This window comes from Clupea harengus, chromosome 2, assembly GCF_900700415.2.
Source record: "Clupea harengus chromosome 2, Ch_v2.0.2, whole genome shotgun sequence".
Taxonomy (NCBI): Eukaryota; Metazoa; Chordata; class Actinopteri; order Clupeiformes; family Clupeidae; genus Clupea; species Clupea harengus.
Genome location: NC_045153.1, coordinates 24272992 through 24286860, shown reverse-complemented (window position 1 = coordinate 24286860; position 13869 = coordinate 24272992). Strand labels below are relative to the sequence as shown.

The window sequence follows — 13869 nt, the reverse complement described above, 5'->3', positions numbered from 1 at the left end:
CCCATAGTGAGACACCTCACTCATGCTATCAGAGAACCAGGGTTATGCAAATAACCTAAAGTTTTGGGGGGAATGAGGTAATTGGTTAGCTCAAATTACAGTATCTTAGGCGAGCTAATTGACCTAGCTAGCTTTACAGTGTTTGGCCAGCTCAAGGTAGCATAGTGTGTTGGTTAGCTCAAGCTAGCACTCTCACAGTATCTTACGCAAGCTAATTTACCTAGCTAGCTAGCTAGCAATTGAATTACACTTGTGTCGGTCCAATCGCTAGCGGTAAATAAACGTAAATAACTTGAATGACTGATAAAGGATATATGTTACACATCAGAAACACACACAATCAATGGGTTTTGGGGGAAATGAGGTAATTGTTTAGCTTAAATTACAGTATCTTAGGCGAGCTAATTGACCTAGCTAGCTATACAGTGTTTGGCCAGCTCAAGGTGTGTTGGTTAGCTCAAGCTAGCACTCTCACAGACACACACACACAATCAATGGTTTTTGGGGAAGATGAGGGTATTGGTTATCTTAAATTACAGTATTTTACGTGAGCTAATTGACCTAAGTGTTTGGTAAGCCCGCTGTCAAACGTAAGATGTCGACATTGCCTCTGACGTCCCGGAATTAACTGTGCTAGCTTTGTGTTTGGTCATATAGCTTCGTAAAAGTTCGGTTAACAAGTCACTTGTGTGTTTAGTTGTATGACTTCGTAAACGTTCGGTTAACAAGTCAATTGAGTATTGAGCTGTATAACTTCACAAAAATAATAATAATTTAAAGAAAACCGATCGTTTAAATGTCAGGCGATCATCATAATTTCTCAACTAAAAAGTAAAGGTTCTGTTATTAGCCAATCAAACGGAGTAAATCACCCACTTCTGGTTTCAATACGGATCCTTTAGGAAATACGTTATCTCTGCCGACTAGGGTTGGGTACCGAGAACCGGTACCACTATGGAACCGGTTCCAATACAACCGGTACCTACCCGGACCGAAATGCAAAGCAGATTTCGGTGCTTCATTTCGGTGCCTGAGCCAATTGAACACGGTCACTAGGCAGATTCCGTGGGGCACATGTAAAACTGCCCCTGCTCCCAATGTAAACTTTGTCCTGTGTCGCTCACGCTCATTGGTGTTTTCATAGCAACAGTCTTATGACAGTGAAGAGCAGGCAGCATTTCAGAGCAAGCACAAACAGAATTAGCCATCAACCTTTTAACAGAGAAAATACCGAAAGGTAAACGGTCAAAAGTGTGGCTGTATTTCGCAAAAGATTAAAACATCGCGACATGCAGCAAATGCAACAAAACAATTGCGTGAAAAGAGGGGAGAGAAGGCAAGAGTCAACGGCAGATCAGCAACCGAAGACTGAAAAACACAGCTAAACTTAAACTACGGTAGTCTCTTAAAGGGGCAGTACACATTTTCTCGTACTCAGTGTGTTCAAGTAACAAGATTAACTATAAACAAGATAGAAAAGATAGGTATAAACAAATCATAAAATGGTGAAATTTCATGAAATAAATGCAAACAAAATAATACATTTTTGACTCCAAAGGCAAATATGCTCATATTTTTGCAAAATAAGTTTGAAGCTGTTTTTTGTATGTATTTATATTTATTTAAGTATACTATAAACTGTTGTTTACAGTTGATATAATGTTCATAGTTTGAAGTTAAAAAGTTTGAAGCTGTAGTTGGAAGCCAAGTGTTTTGTATGTATTTATATTCATAATATACTTTAAACAGTTAATATATTTGAAGAAAAGAAATTGCCTTGGCAATAAAAAAAGCCTTTCTTTAATGTCGTCAATTGTCGCTTTGTGCTTTTAAAAAAAAAGTATCAGTTCAGGCACCGTTTAGGCACGGTATCGTTTTAAAAGTATCGGTTTAGCACCGGTATCGGAAAAAACCCAAACGATACCCATCCTTACTGCCGACAGAGACTTTTAAGCTTTTAGGAACTAATTTCCAGGCGTTTATGAATCCGGCGGAGATCTTTTCTTAGGTTGGTCTTTCGAAGTCCGTAGGAAGATATTGACTCTAGAGAAAAATTTCGAGAATGAGGCCGAATGAGAATGGATACACCAGACGTGGAAACAGAAAGTATGCCCATGTCCGCACCGAAAATTCAGAAATTGATCTGGCTTCCATTTTTTATAATTTTCTGCGAGTTGTGCTTGGCCCTTTTTACATAGAGTCTGGTAGTAAATCTATGAAATGGAATGAAAATTATTTATTTAGCTGTGAATAATGCAATAAATCCGATTATTATCCAAACCCTTGAGAGCTGTTGCCATGGAGATTTAACGTTACTTCCTGTTTGAAGATAAGGTAGCAGCGAGTGTTGAAGAATGGATGACTTGAAATTGGACGACTTTAAATTAATATATGAAATTGAACAACATCAACAACTTAACGGATAAAATAAATAAACAAGGATAGCAAAACAGATTGATAAGCATAGAATGAGAACGGCAGAAACGCATGCAGGACGTCAGATGACGAGACAGATCAGTGACACAGGCTGTTTTTTTCCCCTCATATGTGAAGGCTGAGACATTCATAACATTTTATTCAGTCTTACTGATGGTCTTTCTGTAATGCCAACAGGTGCACTGTGTTGTGGATACGTTTTGTAGTCCTGGTAATCTTTTGTTTGGCATATTGGCAAGGTTATTTATGTTTGTTCTTGATGAATGAATGTTTGTTTATTAATCAGTTATTTTTCAACAAATAACTCAATTATGATTACAAAGAGGAATATTCGCAACAAACACCTAAAAACACAGCAACTTTCATCTGAACTTTTTGGAAAAGCTTCCTCGAAATCAAGAATTTTAGGCCGCAACTATCTCAAATAATGTCACCAATATCACCATGATTCCTTTAAGTGTCTGTGCCCCCACCCCCCCCCCCTTTTTAGCCATGCATAGTCTCTATTTATGAACATGTTTTGTGGTAGATCATTTTTAGTTGGTCATTTTAAAAGTAGATCACAAGCCAAAAAAGATTGGGCACCCCTGGTGTACAGCATGTTAATTTTGCTTGTATTAAATCTATCCCTAGCGTCCGCAATCTTTCGACCAGTGTGTTAGCAGCAGCTGGTCTTGTTGAAGCCAGAAGGATAAAGCTAACCTGCCCACATAATGGGACCATTATCACCATCATATTAACTGCTGATAAGTAGGCCTTGTTGTATTTTAACTCATTCATGAATGTAATATTGAACAAGAACTGGACTGCGGATGCTGGAACATTGAACACCTGAATAGACAGAAATAGTTACACAGAATGGCTGCTCATGTGGGAAGGCTGTCACAAGGCAGAGAGGCTTCTCAGGAAGGCCACTAGGCATAGAGAATCTGTAGGCTTTCTCCTCTGAAAAGGTCAAGACAACCGTTTTCACAGGAGAACAGTCAGCAGTGTGAAAACTGTCCAGGCTCCTCTGAAAAGGGCAAGACGACTGTGGTCACAGCTGAACAGTCAGCAGTGTGACAACTGCCCAGTCTACAAATTGTTCAAAACGTATAGACAGTCAGCAGTGTGAAAACTGTCTAGTCTGCAAATTGTTCAAAACTTATCAGGAAAAGAGTTCGATGTGGTTAATTCTGAGAAGTAACAAGGACAGAGGTGCAAGGAAGAAGAGATGTGGTTAGAACTGTGTAAAATGGGTTGGAGGAGGCTTTGTCCTCAATTCATCTGCCTGATCGCTCTTGCCTTATGCTTAGTTTTTGAGATGCTCCATGGACCAGCTCAGCAGCAGTTAACTTCTCTGAAATAAACCGTTCAGTATCTTCACACCTGTTTGCCTTGAGAAGTTTCTTGAGAAGCTTTTAGAATTTTCCACGACAAATTATATGATCTCTTGGATAGTAATAAGGCTATCTCTGTTCCCTGTAATCTCTCGACCAATGTCAGCAGTCAACTAAGCATGGTTAGTGTCTGTATTAAATTGATGAATTACTGTGCAGGAACAGCAGCCTGAAGCTACAGATGTAGAGCTGGGTGATGATGAATCAGCATCAGGGGTTCAGGTGAGAAGTTGAATTGTCCATTTCGGTAAAGATTATGTGGGATATTTTTTTATGTTTAGATGAACATGGATTAACTCATCAGTATGAAAGTCTCACTTTTGGAAGGCAGACCAGGCAGGAAGCAGTAACTTAGCTATTGACATGATTAACTGACGTTAAAGTCAGCACTAAAGGCACGACACAGGCACATTCCAAGAAACCCCCAGTGAGGACTGTGTCTGCTGTGGAATCCTTCAGGTTTCTGGGTTCCACAATCTCCCAGAACCTGAAGTGGGAGCCAAACACCAATACAGTCCTCAAAAAGGCCCAGCAGAGGATGTACTTCCTGCGCCAGCTCAGGAAGTACAACCTGCCTCAGGAGCTGCTGATCCAGTTTTACACTGCAGTCATTGAGTCTGTTCTCTGCTCATCCATCACTGTCTGGTTTGGTTCGGCCACTAAACTAGACAGGAACAGATTACGGACAGTCAGGTCTGCAGAAAGGATTATTGGTGCCGACCTGCCCACTATCCAGGACCTGTACACATCCAGAGCCAGGAAACGGGCAGGGAAAATCATTGCAGACCCCTCACACCCTGGACATAATCTGTTCCAGCTCCTCCCCTCTGGCAGGCGCTACAGAACTATGTACACAAAAACCACCAGACACAGGAACAGTTTTTTCCCCTTTGCCGTCACTCTAATGAACAGTTGACAGATTATTATATTATATATTATATTTATTTATTATCCTAAACTGTTGCATGCATATTTTTCAGTTTAAGTACATTGAGAGCAATTAAACCCAGGACAAATTCCTTGTATGTGGATCTGATTCTGATTCTGGGGAGGGGTCTCAGGGGGGCCACAAACACACAGGGGTACCCAAGAGGTACATTGGTACCCAGCGAAGAGGGAATAGTTAATGCTGATTGGTTTTGGCAAACAGCCAAACAGAACAGACCACATGAAGATATGGGCCTTAAAAAGGCATGCAAGACATTCACACAGTGAGATGATCCATGGGCATCCCCTTATTGTAGCTTATCGATTACAATAAAACCGCCGGGTTTCTGCTGTCTGCCGAACTAGTAAGTAGCTTATTTGCCGTCTTGCTTTGTCTTGTGTGTTTCACTTGCCTTATGTTTGACTGTGTTAGGACAGTTGTTGACTAACTAAGTCAGCACATTTCAAGAGATTTCATTAGTTTTAGCCGCTAGCATATCGTTAGCGATTAGCAATTGTTCCGTTATGCTACTTTAAGGAATGTTTACACAATGTTAACCATGTTATCATTCACACTGGCTATTTTGAGAATAAATGTTATACTTGTAAGTAGTATAAAGGTGCTATAAATTGGGATGCCCACATTTATACATCATATAATTCATTAATACATTATTTCATTGCCCAGAAATCCAGTACAGCTCCATAAAACCTGAACCAATTACCTACATATTAAAAATTCATTTCAGAACAAACAAATGCATTGCATGTACTTCTCATTAGGTAATTTTGTTCATTAAGGCATTATTTTGAAATGCATTCACGAAACTCAGAAATCCAGGCTAAGTTTTCTTTGCTCTTTATGGAACAGTCAGTGTGTGCGACAGTGACCCTAAAGGAAGTCAGTGTAGCAGTGTCCTGGACATGGGGAGTGAACCATACCAGCCTGATCCGAAATTCATCGAAGTACAGCAACTTCAGCACAAGAAGTTACGGTTTCAGGCAAAGTGAAAGTCAGTAAGAAAACGTTTTTTATATATATGTTGGATATAGAATATACTGTTACTGTATATTGGCATAGACATATGTTTCGGATATCCAAAAAACGACAACAAAAATAAGTGATTGTTTTTTATCCATTTATTCAATTATTTATTATTATTTATTTTCGGTGCAGAATACTGTTTTGAATTTAAAATAAGGTTTTATTATTCTTATTATGTTTAAATCAGTTCCAAGTTCTTCAAGTTAGTACACAAATGTTAATATATTTTACTAAAGTTTGCCTGTTCAAAATAATATCAACACATTTTTTTGGATATCGGGGGGGGGGGGGGGGCAGGGGGGTGTTGCTGGGCAGTGTTGCTGGGTACACTCAATTAAAGCCATTAGCAAATTAAAAAAATACACTTTTTTTCAACCACAAATAAGAGATACATAACAGCGACTTCACATAGAGGCTCTGGCTTAGGGGCCCCTTGAGCTCATGGGCCCCCTGAGCTCATGGGGCCCGGTAGGCCCGTTCGTTAATCCATCCCTGCTGGCTGCCCCAGCGTTCTTCCTTAGTTGGAGTAAGCCTATGCCAAGATTGAACTCTGCCCTGTTCAAGTCAACTAGGCTTAACCTCAACCCTTCTTCTGAGTGTTGCAGCTGTTCTACGGGGCAGGTCCCCGGATCTGAGTCCTCCTCTTCGCGCACTGCATGCAATATTTAGAGTGTTAATGTGCACCTCACCATTTGCAGTGATTACTTTTGCAGTGCCTGTGCCTAGGTTTGTCGTGTGGACGTGTGTGTGGATGTGTGAGTAGGCACCAGGATCCAGAACACGGGTGGCGTGGCAGTCTCACTCCTTTTTCAGGACAGGTAACCCCCTGCAACAGCTGCTCTCCATAGACCCCTTCAGTGTCCCTTACCATTCTGGTGGCAGCCATTACCCACTCTCTTGCCGTATTTGATCATTTTGCCTTGTATTAATAAATACTGTGATCTTTCTACTGAAATACCTTGTCTCTGTCGTTACTGGAGCGTACCTGTGTGAGAGCCCGCTTGTCTCTGTCAAAGGGTACAATTACACATAACAATATATCTTGGTGTGAAAGGCACCAGGTGGCGTGGTCGCATTTCAGAGCCGAGACCAGTAGGTTACATATGTCTACTGAACTTTTTGTAATCATGAATGATGAAATTGCCTTGGTTTGTCTGGTGACTTGAACACGATTCTGATGTTTTTTGTTTTCGCTTGGTCATCCAAAGCAGATTTCCCTTCATGCTTAACGAGAATCTTAACTGAGCATAGGGAACATGTAGAAGAAAGTGGATCGCCTGGGGTGGGTATTAGCCATTTGGAGTAATTTTAGTTTTTCATCCAGTCATTATTAAAACAAGTGTTACGTTTAATTTTCTTTTTAACTGGCCTGTCAGTCCCAGTAGTGCCATCCTCCCCCTCAGTCTCCCCTCCCATGTCAACGTTGATTATATTCAGAAGAACCTAGTTAGAGTAACGTGCAGCAAGTGATTCAACCTCCTCTTTCACTCGCCCTCCGATAGCAAGCATCAGTTGAATTGATGCGCGAGCGAGATAGGCTATGCTACGTCACACCCCTAGTGGCCGTGCAGTCTACGCAGGAGAGAGAGATTGAGCACAATGAGATACAACGCATATTATGAGTGTATGGACGCGCAGGAAAACATATTTTATGATCAGGAATGTTCATGTTGACAAAGCCCATGAAAAACCGGGACATTCCGTGTCCCGGGAGAATTTAGATATTTTCCATCACCCATCGCCAAAATTAATAATGAAATTAAAAATAATAATAAATAAATAACACAGTAGGATATTCTCAACTTAAATATTTATTTTTGTTAACAAACTAACTCAAATTATCTCCTGAACATAACTCAGTCATACACTCTGTCTGTCCTTCCTCATCCATGATGGGCTCCTCTGAACCAGGTAGGGTTACTGATTCTCCCTTATTTGTTTTACTAGTTGATGGCCTGAAAGAGAGCTGCTACCCTGAGCTGCTTGCTGCAGTTCCCTGTCCTTCTGATTTTGGAGTCTCTCTTTTCTCTCTTACATTATCTCTGTAAAGCTGACAACACAGTAGCTACACACACATTTGTTTGACTGTTTTCCGACTGAGTTGAAGCATAAGCAGCATTACACTAATAATATACCACAATTTACCTCACCAGAGTGTCATGTAGCTCAACTTAAGACCTACCTTTCATTTAAATAATTACGATTTTAAATTAAACAAAACTAGTGAGCTTGTCTAATTTGTAGAACCGTAAAACTGCCTTTAAATGATCTGCCTGCCTGCCTGCCTGTCTGTCTGCCTGCATCTCTCTCCCTCTCTCTCTTCATTAAACATGACAAACGTTAGTAAACAGCTGGACAAGGCTTTGAAATCACGGATTTCGTGAGTTTTGTGTTTGTTTATTTTTTTAGGAAACGTCGGACCAGTTGCAACTTAATGTTTTCAGCGGCGCTAATGTTGTGGTTCATTTATCACCAAACAACGTCGGGGGATTGCACAAACACCGTCATTACCTGTTTGTCTGATGCTGCGGGCCAGAGAAGAAGTAGGCTGCAGCCGTTTGGCCTGGCGCTCAGCACTGCATGAGCACTTAGTGGAGAAGGAGGAGGAGGGAGGGGCGCGTGGGGCTTGTGAGCGCCGCGGAGCATGGCGGGGCGAAATTCTCACAAGAACTCAAATAAATGCCCCGTAATATATCAAAAAACATTTGGGGGGAATTGATGAATGAAGAAAAAATGTGGCTCCAGCAGAAGGGGCACTTTTCTCATCCAGGGCAAAAGGGCAGGTGCTTGAGCACCACTAGGGGTCTATCTGTGCAAGTGCCTGTTCTGGAATGTAATACCAACGCAACAATAAAACCGGAGACATTTAATTAATAACGGGCAGCAGTAGTTTAAGTTTCTTAGCAACGGGAATGACCTAGCTAAATTTGTGAAGAAAAATCAGCGATATATCTAAACCTCACCAAAAGAATCAAGGACAATGTTTCTAACAATTTCATAAAATAAATGATTATTTAAATACATGATTTCACCTGTAGGCTACTCACACGACCACTGCACAGTTTAAAAGTGTAGTGTTGATGTTCTCTGTAAGAGACATGCAAACTGACTAACAAAAGCTGTACAAACAGTGGACTCCACGGGCCAAGTTGAAGAGATACCATTCATGAGTATCTTTAGTACTCATCGCCATAGGTTCACCTGCAGTTTCCCACAACAGCCACCAGGAAACCAGTAAAATGTAGGCCTAGTAGTCAAACAGTAGCATCTATCCTATGGCATGAATATACACCAGATCTGAACCTAGACCCCATTATGCCTGATCACCTGTAGTCGCCTATCTAATTTAGCTCTACCTTAAAGTGCTGTTAAGTTAAATACTGCAGAGGTTAATTTGCAGGTTTTGACCAACCAAAAATGGCAGCCTGCCTCTATCTGCCAGATTTCCATAGGTCTGTCACGGTCATTATCCCCGTTATTCCCTTTGCACTTTTTGGGCATTTTAGAGTAGCATTTTATGCCTGATGGGAAATATTTTAATGTGACCCATGTATTTTTACTCGTTGAATTTTATTAACTTCTAACTAACTCCTAACAAATCCTACTTAAATAAATCCTTCTAAATTATTAACCAGGTTATATTACTCAATTAAGTTATTACCTTAGAAGGAATATTAAGCAAGGGATAATGTATAGTCCGGCAGTCATTGTCGAAAAATAAATCCCGACGGGACAAACAGGACACCGACGCGGATATCAGATATGAGACTTTTACCTTGGCTTTAGGCCAACTCTCTTCCCAACTAAGCTATTCCGTATCTGCAACAACATTTCAAATGACATACACTGACTTTATATAAATGACATACACTTTATGGAAATATAATAAAACAACATAGTCGATCATTGTGGGGAAAAAACAGTGAATCTGATATGCTCAGTAACTTTTCTTTGTCCAGCCATTCCCTTTGTCGAATCTATAATAGCTGACATTTTCGGTAGGTGGCGGTAAAGGTCTATTTGAACTGGTGACGGAGCGTTGTTGATGATTCAGAAGAAGAAGTAGTTCGCAGCTAAGGTTTTTGCTGGAGTGATCAAAAATGGATCATACTAACGTTAGTCTTGATAGTTTAATTCTAAAGCTACACGATGTCCAGGGAGTCAAATTTGGGACTTTCAAGCTAAAGAGTGGAATCATTTCCCCTATTTACTTTGATCTCAGGGTTATTGTTTCGTATCCATCTCTCATGAATGAGGTGAGTCAATTTGACAAGCACGTGTTACGAGTAGAGGACCCAAGTGAAAGGGGCAGCCACAGTGTTATAAGTTTGGTGTTATTGGATGATTAACTTCTCAGCCAGTCTTGCTTACTCAACATGACAGCTGATCTATGTCAGCAATGCATGGCAGTCATTGAGTCTTATTTCAGATATCTTGGGATCAGTAAAGTTAGCAAGTTACGTTAACTGACTTTATTCTATTTTTTTGTAGCTGCTAACAATGTGTGCCCTCAATATCACCGACAGGTGTCAAGACTTTTGTTCCTGCGTGCCAAAGAAGCGGGAGTGATTTTTAATTCTGTGTGTGGCGTCCCGTATACTGCACTACCACTGGCCACCATAATCTGTTCACAGAATGATTTGCCAATGCTCATTCGAAGGAAAGAGGCCAAGGATTATGGTATTAAACCGTTACCTCTGTGCTTACAGATTGACATAAATTGCCTTGTAATATAAATGTACTGGTCTTTGATTGTTGTCAACAAGTGTTCTCGTTGGTTTGTAAATTCTCTCTGCATTGGTGTCTTGGTTTCAGGAACCGGACGCATGATCGAGGGTAAGATTCACCCTGGTGAAACATGTCTGATAGTAGAGGACGTAGTGACCAGTGGCAGCAGTGTGTTTGAGACAGCCGAGGTACTTCAGAAGGAGGGTCTGAAAGTCACTGATGCAGTAGTGCTTATGGACCGTGAGCAGGGAGGTCGGGCCAGGCTCGCCAAGGACGGCATCACACTCCATTCGATCATCTCAATCTCCAAACTGTTGGATGTGCTCCTGGAGGCTGGCCGGATCGAAGCTGAAGTCGCTCAGAGCGTTAGGCGGTTCATCCATGAAAATAGCACCTTCAGACCTACAGAGAAAAACGGTTCTCCGGCAGCTAAGAAGCCATGTAAAAGCCTCAGCTATGAGGCCCGGGTCCAACTCCCACACATCCACCCTATGGCTTCCCGCCTGCTGCGGTTCATGAAGGAGAAGCAGAGCAACCTGTGCGTGTCCGCAGATGTGACGGACGCAAAGGAGCTCCTGGAGGTGGCTGACACTCTGGGCCCTCTGATCTGCATGCTGAAGACCCATGTGGACATCCTGCACAACTTCACCCCGGACGTCACCAGCCGGCTCAGCAAGCTAGCCGACAAGCACAGCTTCCTTATCTTCGAGGACCGTAAATTTGCAGACATCGGCAATACAGTGAAGCATCAGTATGAAGGTGAGTGTGCTGTGCTGCAACATTTCTATGGTTTTAACCTGGAAGAGGGAGGGAGCAGGGGCACTGAGAGATTAACACACTATTTTGAAGGTTGTGTGTACTTGTATTTGAGTGTGGTTTTGTGTCTGGTACAGGTGGGCTTTATCAGATTGCGTCCTGGTCCCACGTCATAAATGCTCATGCGGTGCCAGGCTCAGGGGTGGTGAAGGGGCTTGAAGCAGTGGGGAAGCCGCTGGACCGTGGTTGTCTGCTTATTGCCGAAATGAGCTCCCAAGGTTCCCTAGCAACAGGGGCGTATACTCAAGCTGTGGTAAGCTTTGTTTCATACAAGGATTTGAGAACAGTATGTTCCCAGGAGCATAATACTTCCCAGCCAAAAGGGATACAGTTTGTAGCCAGGCTTGTCCTGTTCAATCTCTCTCTCTCTCTCACTCCACACACACACAACCCCCTTTTGCATTTAATTTGAAAGAAATTGTGAACTATGGGTTCATTTATTCTCTTGAGGTTTGTATAATTATATTTTGAAGTAAGAATCGTTTCTCTTTTCCCTCAGGTGAAAATGGCGGATGACCACTCTGACTTTGTGTTTGGTTTCATCTGTGGCTCCAGGATCAGCAGCAAACCCGAATTCATCCACATGACCCCAGGAGTACACATGCAGTCAGGAGGTGAAGCCATAATCAAAATGAATACCAATGCAGTCATGAAGAAAGCAGCGTTTTGACTTATAGGATTAATTTCTTTTTCTCATAGCTTATTTTAGCATTGTTTGCTGATTTAAGCTATTAGATAAATTATTTGTCATTTTGGAAATTGCAAGTCACAACATTGTGACATTTTAAGTAATGTCTTTACACTTCCTATAAACGTGTCCTTTCTTTGGCTTTTTCCTTTTTAGGTGATTCCCTTGGACAGCAGTACACCAGCCCTGAGGAAGTGATTTGCAAAAAGGGCTCTGATGTTATTATCGTTGGACGAGGAATCCTGGCCGCTGCTGATCGGGTGACTGCTGCTGAGGCGTACAGAAAAGCAGGATGGGAGTCTTACCTGAAGAGACTGTCTCTGACCAACTGAAATATCTAGTAATCAGACGTCCATATGTTACATTCTTCATCCAGCCTTTTTGTAGAGCACACGTTATTATACTAGAGGCTAGGCATGTTCTTTGATTTCCTGTGTGTATGGTGGTTTTGAATTTTGACCTCTACAACATAACCAGTAATGGAAATGTTGAAACTGCAATTGCTTGGACCATATTACATCCCTAGAATAACCTCCTCAGGTTTTTACATAACCAGTGTAGTCTTAGGCCTGAATTTATTCCCTCCAACTTGTTGCTTACCTTGCCTTATTTAGTCCATGGGAGCAAGGACACTTTTCAGTATACTCCCTCCACTTATTGTGTTTGGGTCGGTATTGCACTAAACACTGAAGAATGGCACACTCTATTGCATTGCATTCAGCTGTTACTGCAATAAAAGAAAGTTTTTCATTTTTAAAAATTGTGGTTTTATTACTATGCTAAGGAATTCAGTAGCTGAGAATATTTGTTCCACTCTGGTATGAGAACGTCACGATACAATGCCACAAAGTACTATGTATGTATTTTTTGAGACATGCCAAGGTTGTCCTGCCAATTTGTCAAGAACAGGCAATAAGAGTAAACTGTATTTTGAATCTGTGTTGTGTAGATTATTACAGTGTGTGTCAAGCACCAGTAGGTGGTGCAAGGGCATTAGGTTTAATCTTTTTTACAATTCCACTTCAAAATTGTGAGGCCAAAAAACTGTCACATTATCCAGACATGGTATAATATGTCATGAGTCACAATATTACTAGTAATATGAATAACGGAACCTAGTATTCTTCCTGAAAAGCTATTGGTCCCAAGAGCATTTCACTGAATTACAAGGAATACCCATCATAATTTGAGTGTTTTATATGTATTTGAGTAACTATAAGGTGACAGAGGGCTGTTTTTCCCACTGCTACGTTCTTGTAAATGACGTACAAATTAAACGTCTGTGCACAAACATATGCAGACTATATGTAAGCTGTAGCCAGCCTCCTATTTCTCAGTTTTCAATATCTCAGATATTGTTCCAAGTCACATGCTGTCAGATTTCCATGTAATCCAGATATTTTCCTGAATGATGAGACTCTACCTGCAGTGGTCCCACCCACGGCGTGAGTGGGGAATGAGTGATCCAGCACGCTTTCTGCCGAATCTCTCCCAATGTTGAAAAACAGCTTAAGACCCACCTCTTCCGCGATGACCACCCTTGACACACTTTCATGCTTAACCGATATATTATTATTAATAATAATAAGAAGAAGAAGAACTAATATTTGTACTTCTTACATTTTCAGTGAGATATTTCCGTTTTGTGTTTTCTCCTCAATCGGCTCTTTGAATGTCTCGCGCGTTATTTGCAACTCCCTTTGAATAAAACGGAAACTGCCAAACAGAAGAATGTAAATTAGAATCCTTTGGGTGAAAGGGTTATAACGGCACAAAATAACTATTGTCCCTAAAAAATCTCTCGTTCTGACATTTCACATGACGATGCAAATGTAGCCTACACATACCTA

General features: G+C 41.2%; 1 protein-coding gene across 1 annotated transcript; it reads left to right on the top strand.

The window, feature by feature from the left end:
• The first annotated feature begins 9824 nt into the window (after window positions 1-9824).
• On the top strand, window positions 9825-12958 carry umps (uridine monophosphate synthetase). Its single transcript, XM_012830336.3, has 6 exons — window positions 9825-10043; window positions 10314-10467; window positions 10603-11274; window positions 11409-11584; window positions 11831-11945; window positions 12176-12958. Exons 1-6 carry the CDS (start codon window positions 9888-9890, stop codon window positions 12349-12351), a joined length of 1449 nt encoding a protein of 482 aa, XP_012685790.1. The 5' UTR covers window positions 9825-9887; the 3' UTR covers window positions 12352-12958.
• Window positions 12959-13869: the final 911 nt, after the last annotated feature.